A 10,730-nucleotide genomic window follows, 5' to 3' on the forward strand; every position below is an offset into this window, starting at 1 on the left:
TATCATTAGTGATGTCACCATGGTCAGTTAACCCCTGGTCACTGGGGATATACTGATAACACGGTTCACTGTAGGCCTATAAACACTGCATAGCAAATGGGGTCAACTTAGAATTTCTTATCTATTTATGCTATAATTATGAAGAATCTTAAATCAAGCTCTTGCAATTCTCTTTCCAATCATGTTTTCTGTATTTTAATGTTGTGAACAGAACATAAGTAATTGGCTAACATGTAGTTTTTCACATTACTTAGCTCAAGCCTCTCAGACCTCCAGGGGGCTTGGCCTAATCTATTTTTTGGAACAGTTTGACATCACTGTGAAAGGTCTTTATAATTTATTCCAAATTATGCCAAGAAAATTCCCAGCCAAATATATTCCTTTAATAGGTCATTGGAAGGTTCTACATATTTGTATATAAGCTTTTGTGAAACTTTTACTAGCCAAATATGAGAGCCTTTGGTCAATAAGAAGTTGTTAATGATTTTACAAAATTAACCCCAGTGACCTTAAATATTTTTATGGGTCAAGCTATTTTTTCACACACTATGTGGGCACCATAAAGGGAACCTTTTGGCCACATATTATGATTTTAGGCTTTTGGTTAAGCTGAAGTTGATCAAAGGTTTAACACATTTGACTGTTGTGACCTTGAATATGGATCAAGGTCAAATATATACCGGGCATCCTTGAGAACCTATTTTTGAATAATATCACTATCCTAGATGTTTTGGATAATCAGAAAATGTCTTTCAAAGGTTTAACACATTTGACCTCTGTGACCTTGAAGATTGGTCAAGGTCATTTCTTTTTGAAAACTTTCTTGGACTTCATAAAAGGAACATACTGGCCAAATATAATGATTCTAGGCTTTTTGATATTTCAGAAGAAATTGTTTAAATGTTTTAACACATTTGACCCCTGTGACCTTGAAGATTGGTCAAGGTCATTTCTTTAAGCAAACTTTGTAGGATACCATAAGAGGTATATAGTAGCCTAATATAATGATTCTAGGCCTTCCGGTATTTGGGGAAAAGTCGTTTACAGGTTTTAATACATTTGACCTCTGTGACCTTGAATATGGGTCAAGGTTATTTTTTTCACAAACTTTGTTGGACTTCATCAAATGAACCTTCCAGCCATATATAATGATTCTAGGCCTTCTGGTATCTTGGAAGAAGGCATTTAAAGGTTTTAACACATTTGACCTCTGTGACCTTGAATATGAGTCAAGGTCATTTCTTTCTGCAAACTTTGTTGGGCTTCATCAAAGGAACCTTCCAGCCAAATATGATAACTCTATGCCTTTTGGTATTTCAGAAGAAGTTGTTTAAATGAAAAGTTGACGGGTGCAGGATGCAAGGCATAAGCTCACTTGCCCCTTTGGGCCAGGTGAGCTAAAAATTCAAGATGGCTGCCTGTCGCAATTTTATTTTTCTGATCAGGTCCAAACTCCAACAGGCACAACAAGGGACCTAAAGAAACCTATACAAGAAATCTGAGAAAGATCTATTGAAGCTCTCCAGAAATAGTGATCAACAAACTTTTGAAGTCAAAATCCAAGATGGCCGCCTTTCAGCCATTATTTTTTTTCTGATCAGTACCAAAATCAAACAGGCACAACTAGAAATCAAGGAAAGCATACACAACAAATTTGAGAAAGATCTAAGCTTTAGTTCTCCACAAATAGCAATAACAAACTTTCAAAGTTAAAATACAAGATGGCCACCTGTCAGCCAGTTCTTTTTTATCAGACCCAAAATCAAATGGGCACAACAAGGGACCAATAGAAACCAACATATGGAATTTGAGAGAGATACATTGAGTACATTGCAAGAAATAGTGGTAACAAGCTTCATTGAAAAAATCCAAAATGGCCATGTGTCAGCCATTTTGTTTTTTTGATCAGGCCCAAAAACAAATTGGCACACTAGGGACCAAGTGGAACTTACATATGCAATTTCCAAAAGAAATAACAGTAACAAAAATAGTTTACAGATGGATGGAAAAAGGAGGGACAGACAGACGGACGGACCATGGATCACGGACCACAGATGCAGAGCAATTTGAATAAATGTGGGATGGTGGGCTAAAAAAACGTTAAAAAAAGCAATTATTGAACATGTTTGGGTAGTGTTCTTCCAAAGATTGTCTATGCAAAGATATAGGGCCTGACATTAAGTACAGTTAACTTAATATCTCCATCGGTGTCTGTACTGTTAAATATGAACAGACAAATGCATGCTGACAAAATTCTTTTAGTCGGAAATTATTTCTCATCAGTAACAAAAAGCCATTCTCATCATAAACAAGCATGGCAGTTGTTCTAGACTTTGACCTATAATTTGATGACCTAACGATCCCAGAATGCAAAAGGCTATGGTAAACTTCTGATATGGCTTCCGAAGCAACCACAAAAGTTTAGAAGATATTATTACGATTCATATTAAAAGGTATGATTAATTAAATCCATGGGAATGTTTTCTCATTTCAATCTTAAAATCTTCCTGTATACAGTTACAATTTATGGCTGTAGATGATCTGTTTCAGTCACAAACATGTGAAGTACAGATACACCTAAAAGACTCAATACTGTCTCTTACTGGTGTACTGGTACATTTTATTTATTTATTTTTTTCATTCTGCTGATTTGTTTTCCTCCACACGCTCAACCACCAAAGAAAACAACCGCAACTTATTATCTACAAAAAACGGTAGGTATGTTTTCCACTAACTTAAATTGAGTACTAGAAAAATTGACTTTCGAAGATTTTATGTTGAGTTCACAAGAGCACCACTGAGATCATTTATTTATCATTTCAATCTTATTTCAGCAAAATAATTTCAAATGAATTTAATTTTAAGTTACAAATCTTTCTTCAAGTTAATTTCCTTTTATAAACAAGTTGGGTTTTAAAGCAGCTGTGAAAAATAAATTGGTCTGGAACATTAACTCAGTTTTGTCCTTATCAATGCTGAGGTACAATTAACACACTAATTACATGTACTACAAAGGAATTTTTTTTTTTATTATTCAATGGTTACCAATTTTGTGTGTTTTAACCAGACACTTCAGGATACATTTTACATGAAACAAATTATAGATTTCTACAGTAATTGGATTTTCAAGGTCATCTTTTTTACAACTTCATCATGCACATAGTTAAACATATAAAACCTTAAACAACAAAAGCCATTTAATACTAACTGCACAATGTAAGCTTCGTTTACATATAACTACCAAATCTCTGTGACACCTGTTCTACCATAACCTAACAGAAAACCAAATCTCTGGGACACCTGTTCTACCATAATCTAACAACAGCAAACCAAATCTCTGTGACACCTGTTCTTCCATAACCTAACAGCAAACCAAATTTCTGGGACACCTGTTCTACCGTAACCTAACAGAAAACCAAATCTCTGGGACACCTGTTCTACCATAACCTAACAGCAAACCAAATCTCTGTGACACCTGTTCTACCATATCCCACACAACAGCAAACCAAATCTCTGTGACACCTGTTCTACCATAACCTAACAACAGCAAACCAAATCTCTGGAACACCTGTTCTACCGTAACCTAACAGAAAACAAATCTCTGGAACACCTGTTCTACCATAATCTAACAGAAAACAAACATCTGGGACACCTGTTCTACCATAACCCACACAACAGCCAATTAAATCTCTGGGACAACTGGTCTACCATAACCTAACAACAGCCAAACAAATCTCTGGGACACCTGTTCTACCATAACCTAACAGCAAACCAAATCTCTGGGACACCTGTTCTACCATAACCTAACAGAAAACCAATCTCTGGGACACCTGTTCTACCATAACCTAACAACAGCAAACCAAATCTCTGTGACACCTGTTCTACCATAACCTAACAGCAAACCAAATCTCTGGGACACCTGTTCTACCATAATCTAACAACAGCAAACCAAATCTCTGTGACACCTGTTCTACCATAACCTAACAGCAAACCAAATCTCTGGTACACCTGTTCTACCATAACCTAACAGAAAACCAAATCTCTGGGACACCTGTTCTACCATAACCTAACAGCAAACCAAATCTCTGTGACACCTGTTCTACCATAACCTAACAGAAAACCAATCTCTGGGACACCTGTTCTACCATATCCCACACAACAGCAAACCAAATCTCTGTGACACCTGTTCTACCATAACCTAACAGCAAACCAAATCTCTGGGACACCTGTTCTACCATAATCTAACAACAGCAAACCAAATCTCTGTGACACCTGTTCTACCATAACCTAACAGCAAACCAAATCTCTGTGACACCTGTTCTACCATAACCTAACAGCAAACCAAATCTTTGTGACACCTGTTCTACCGTAACCAAACAGCAAACCAAATCTCTGGGACACCTGTTCTACCATAACCTAACAACAGCAAACCAAATCTCTGTGACACCTGTTCTACCATAACCTAACAGAAAACCAAATCTCTGGGACACCTGTTCTACCATAATCTAACAACAGCAAACCAAATCTCTGGGACACCTGTTCTACCATATCCCACACAACAGCAAACCAAATCTCTGTGACACCTGTTCTACCATAACCTAACAACAGCAAACCAAATCTCTGGGACACCTGTTCTACCGTAACCTAACAGAAAACCAAATCTCTGGGACACCTGTTTTACCACAACCTAACAACAGCAAACCAAATCTCTGGGATACCTGTTCTACCATAACCTAACAACAGCAAACCAAATCTCTGGGACACCTGTTCTACCACAACCTAACAACAGCAAACCAAATCTCTGGGACACCTGTTCTACCATAACCTAACAACAGCAAACCAAATCTCTGTGACACCTGTTCTACCATAACCTAACAGAAAACCAAATCTCTGGGACACCTGTTCTACCATATCCCACACAACAGCAAACCAAATCTCTGTGACACCTGTTCTACCATAACCTAACAACAGCAAACCAAATCTCTGTGACACCTGTTCTACCATAACCTAACAGCAAACCAAATCTCTGTGACACCTGTTCTACCACAACCTAACAACAGCAAACCAAATCTCTGGGACACCTGTTCTACCATAACCTAACAACAGCAAACCAAATCTCTGTGACACCTGTTCTACCATAACCTAACAGCAAACCAAATCTCTGGGACACCTGTTCTACCAAAACCTAACAACAGCAAACCAAATCTCTGTGACACCTGTTCTACCATAACCTAACAGCAAACCAAATATCTGGGACACCTGTTCTACCGTAACCTAACAGAAAACCAAATCTCTGTGACACCTGTTCTACCACAACCTAACAACAGCAAACCAAATCTCTGGGACACCTGTTCTACCATAACCTAACAACAGCAAACCAAATCTCTGTGACACCTGTTCTACCATAACCTAACAGCAAACCAAATCTCTGGGACACCTGTTCTACCACAACCTAACAACAGCAAACCAAATCTCTGTGACACCTGTTCTACCATAACCTAACAGCAAACCAAATATCTGGGACACCTGTTCTACCGTAACCTAACAGAAAACCAAATCTCTGGGACACCTTTTCTACCATAATCTAACAACAGCAAACCAAATCTCTGTGACACCTGTTCTACCATAACCTAACAACAGCAAACCAAATATCTGGGACACCTGTTCTACCATAACCTAACAACAGCAAACCAAATCTCTGTGACACCTGTTCTACCATAACCTAACAGCAAACCAAATATCTGGGACACCTGTTCTACCGTAACCTAACAGAAAACCAATATCTGGGACACCTGTTCTACCATATCCCACACAACAGCAAACCAAATCTCTGTGACACCTGTTCTACCATAACCTAACAACAGCAAACCAAATCTCTGGGACACCTGTTCTACCATAACCTAACAGCAAACCAAATCTCTGTGACACCTGTTCTACCATAACCTAACAACAGCAAACCAAATCTCTGGGACACCTGTTCTACCATAACCTAACAGCAAACCAAATATCTGGGACACCTGTTCTACCGTAACCTAACAGCAAACCAAATCTCTCTGACACCTGTTCTACCATAACCTAACAGCAAACCAAATATCTGGGACACCTGTTCTACCGTAACCTAACAGAAAACCAATATCTGGGACACCTGTTCTACCATATCCCACACAACAGCCAAACAAATCTCTGTGACACCTGTTCTACCATATCCCACACAACAGCAAACCAAATATCTGGGACACCTGTTCTACCGTAACCTAACAGCAAACCAAATCTCTCTGACACCTGTTCTACCATAACCTAACAGCAAACCAAATATCTGGGACACCTGTTCTACCGTAACCTAACCGAAAACCAATATCTGGGACACCTGTTCTACCATATCCCACACAACAGCCAAACAAATCTCTGTGACACCTGTTCTACCATATCCCACACAACAGCAAACAAAATCTCTGTGACACCTGTTCTACCATATCCCACACAACAGCAAACCAAATCTCTGTGACACCTGTTCTACCATATCCTAACAGAAAACCAATCTCTGGAACACCTGTTCTATCATATCCCACACCACAGCAAACCAAATGTCATTTAATTGAACCATATTAAATAATTCTAAAAAGATCCTGATAGTATCTATTATTCACACTTTGATTTTACATGTAAATTAAGATACTATGTATGTGTTCAATACTGATGACCTGAAAATGACATCAGCATCTGCAATGATATCTCACATTATATGATTGGATCAGTCTTCATTAAAATGATATTTATACATATATACTGCTTTATAAAATGACTGTGCCCCAAATACATCACTGAAGTTTCATTATGGAAATTTAGAACTAAATACCAATCCCAACACTACAACTTCCCAAGCTCTAAGACAGGAGTACACCTGGATATCACTCTCAACACTACTACAGTCGAAACTCGTAATACCGAAATTCAAGGGACCATGGAAAATATGTCAGCCTATCCGTATTTCGACTCAAATAAAGTGAATAAATAAGGTTGACGATATCAGTTTCCTGATGTTGATTACCGTTGAACGAAGAAAGGCTACGATAGCATGCAAACTGCATAGTTTAATTTCATATTTGAAATGGCAGTAAATAAACAAATGAATTTATCCTACTTTGTCCTTTTATTGTTTATTCATCCAAATAACAAAACATAAAATAACTCATACATTTGCAACCAAGGTAAATGTTTTCAAGTTTTGTGTAAACATGTTACAGGTAAGTCACTTTCTACAGAATGGTGACACTAATTAAGAAGCTAACTTTTAATAGGGTAATTAAACAGGTGACTTTCTACTCTGTGTATGTATTGACTGATTTTGTCAGAAGACGTGCCAATGTTTTGACAAGAATTAATTTCAAGACAACGAATGACTTTTCCCTTACTTTTCAACTGAAGGGACAGAATAATTGCTTCGACTCAACCAAAATTTTGACTCAATGAGTCGTCCAAACTGGAATTACAAAGATATAGAAGGGAAATAATATTTCGACTCAAGAGGAATTTCAACTCAAGCGGAACAAACCTGGATACCTCTCTCCACATTATTACTTTCTCAGTTCTTGGGCAGGAGCAAACCTGGGTACCTCTGTTACTTCTGTTCCTATTGACGATGGTCTTTACTTTTGAAGTTTTCCCTAATTCACATGCATCCTTTGATTTGCATATATATATTTTATCAATATGAATCAGTGACAACATCATGAATATTCATCTTCCAATATTGGGCTCAATATATCATCATTTGACTTTCTCCAACAATTCATAAGAGCAGATATTAAGTGTGGCATAGAAAATTACAGAATAATATTTGTCCAGTGTTAAGTTTCCTCTGAATTATATCAAATTGTATACTCCAGCCATTTAATCAATCTTTAGCTGACTGTATACATAGTAAATATGTACAGTAGTCTTATTTCAGCGATTTTCATATGGAAAACATTGCGCTACAATATAGTTGTTTTAATTGCTAATCTTTATACAGTAATTATTGAGGTGTGAATTTATAACAGCTCTATTAGACAAAAAGTGCTATGTGCTACAATTAGGAACTTTGATATACCATGTAATGAACATAAAAGTTCATTTTTATACATAATGATAAATGATAGTTTTTTTTTAACTGAAATTGATGCTCTGTTGATCATAGGAAATGAATTACGAATGGACAGTACTTTTAAAAATAATCAATCAAGGTCCAATTTTATTTGGATTAATCAAGGTTCGGGTTTATATTGATCAATCGAGGTTCACATTTATCTCAGAAAATCACACATTTCTCAGACTTAATAATGTTGATGGACATATGGTTTACTCTTTGGTTCATCCCCCATCCCACCCCTACACACACACATACCCCATCTTTCTATGAATATTCTTAACTACCTAATGAAAGTAAAGTATGACTCGTGAGGGTGTAGTAATGTATGTCCTTACCTGATAGAGGACGAGCGTGACTGATGAGGACCTCCACTGTTAGGGGTGAGCAATGAAACATCATTATCCTTCCTGTTTGGAGTTGGGGCTGCCTCATTGCTAGGCCACAGTGGACTGACGGTGGCCATCACTATCAACTTAATAAGGATGTCTGCATCACTATCTAGCTAATGGTGATCCTGACATGTTGGAAGGGTGCAACACACTTGTTGTAAACACGTCTACTTCTCCAACCCTCGGTCAGATCATGCCAGAGGCCAGGGACTCTCCGCATTGCAACACATTCAGGAAGCTTATAAGGGAGACAAACCTCGGAGCACAATGTCGATCTCCGTCAGATGAATGGCAACTATTTACAAAATTTAAAGCATATCAATAGCCCAGATAGTTGAAGAGTGGTAAATTCCCTTGGTTTCAATGACGTATGTTAGCTTGGTTGCTTGCCCATTTACATCCAATATTTCCAAGCATTTCCCTCAGTGACGGATCATGAATGAATGGCTGTACACTAATGATGCTGGCAGACGACAGCGACGACTAGAAACTGCAGGCTGAATGGTGCTGGTAACTTGGTGCTTCTCTGTTTGAAGGCCTGTAAAATATAACAGGGTCACATGAGGCCTACCATCAAACATTGTATGCTTTATTGATTTATACGAACAAGTTGTGAGGTGAAATTATTGACAGGAATATCTGTTTTCTACCAATAGGCATAATACAGCCTCCGTCCTTTTAATATTAAAAGAGTCAATCTCATACTGGCTGGAAAGATAATTCAATTTCATTTCGGTACTTTTCTGGAAACATCATGAGTCTAATGGCTGTAATACCCAGTCGTTTGTAATAGTATTATGTGCCTATACCATGAGGAAGTAACACAATTATCACAAGCTATCTGCATATAAGGTAGTCAATTCTAAACAAAAGACTTGTCTAGCATCATCTGTGTATCAACCACTGGCATTGTTATCCTATTGTACACCTACACATTCAGATCCCTAAACCAAAATGATAGAGAGAAGATAGAAGACATTTCAGTCATAATCTACACCACTCTCATCTCTTCCTCCAACACATAATTATTATACATACATATACCACTCTCATCTCTTCCTCCAACACATAATTATTATACATACATATACCACTCTCATCTCTTCCTCCAACACATAATTATTATACATACATTCTTATGTACAGCAAAAGACAACAACAGGTCCTCAAGCAAAATACAAGAGGCTCAAAAGGCCTGCATTTTTCAAAAATCTATTGTTAACTGTAGCACGATCATACAGATATTCATATCAAACTTCATTATAGCATACAGTATGCAACATACCTGTAGTTATGTCAGGTTGCATGTTAATTTAACCTTCATGTTTGATGTGTTCAAACAAATGAATACAGTATCAAAGTAAAAGCATCAGCTTCTTAAACTACAATAAAATTTAATGCCTTCAAGGGGATAATGGGCTAATATTAACAACTGATCCAGTTTGCAGAATAAGAATGAGAGAGATTCTCCAGACAAGATTAACTTTATAGGGGGTGGGGGATGGGAGGTGGGTGGGATGATGAGGGGGGGGGGGGGTAATTCAAAAAGACTAGTGAGAGGATAGCTAGTGATAAAGACAATACTATATATCATAATATGTCTCATTATAATGTTAGATGGATATGAGTAATACTGACAAAATTTATTCTTTCAACGGCGCTGAATTTGTGTCTGCCAGAAAGGCACCAAGTGACATTATCTTATACCTACAAGCTCTAGACACTGCATCAAACCAAGCATGTATTAAACATACCTGTAACACGTTTCCACCTACAAGACTGCACCAAACCTAGTGTATTGTAACACGTTTCCACCTACAAGACTGCACCAAACCTAGTGTATTGTAACACCTTTCCACCTACAAGACTGCACCAAACCTAGTGTATTGTAACACCTTTCCACCTACAAGACTTCACCAAACCTAGTGTATTGTAACACCTTTCCACCTACAAGACTGCACCAAACCTAGTGTATTGTAACACGTTTCCACCTACAAGACTGCACCAAACCTAGTGTATTGTAACACGTTTCCACCTACAAGACTGCACCAAACCTAGTGTATTGTAACACGTTTCCACCTACAAGACTGCACCAAACCTAGTGTATTGTAACACGTTTCTACCTACAAGACTGCACCAAACCTAGTGTATTGTAACACGTTTCCACCTACAAGATTACACCAAACCTAGTGTATTGTAACACGTTTCCACCT

At 37.7% G+C, this 10,730-nt stretch overlaps 1 protein-coding gene across 1 annotated transcript in view; it reads right to left on the reverse strand.

Annotated features, from left to right (window-relative positions):
• The window catches only part of LOC132543341 (protein Aster-B-like), a 34,507-nt gene extending 25,916 nt beyond the window's left edge, over positions 1–8,591 (reverse strand). The window contains exon 1 of the mRNA XM_060206832.1: positions 8,464–8,591. Within this exon, the coding sequence (XP_060062815.1) occupies positions 8,464–8,591 (128 nt within the window). The remainder of the gene's footprint in view (positions 1–8,463) is intronic.
• Positions 8,592–10,730: the final 2,139 nt, after the last annotated feature.

Source organism: Ylistrum balloti, unplaced genomic scaffold (genome assembly GCF_031769215.1).
Source record: "Ylistrum balloti isolate Yb309-2 unplaced genomic scaffold, AGI_CSIRO_Ybal_v1 Utg369752, whole genome shotgun sequence".
Classification (NCBI taxonomy): Eukaryota; Metazoa; Mollusca; class Bivalvia; order Pectinida; family Pectinidae; genus Ylistrum; species Ylistrum balloti.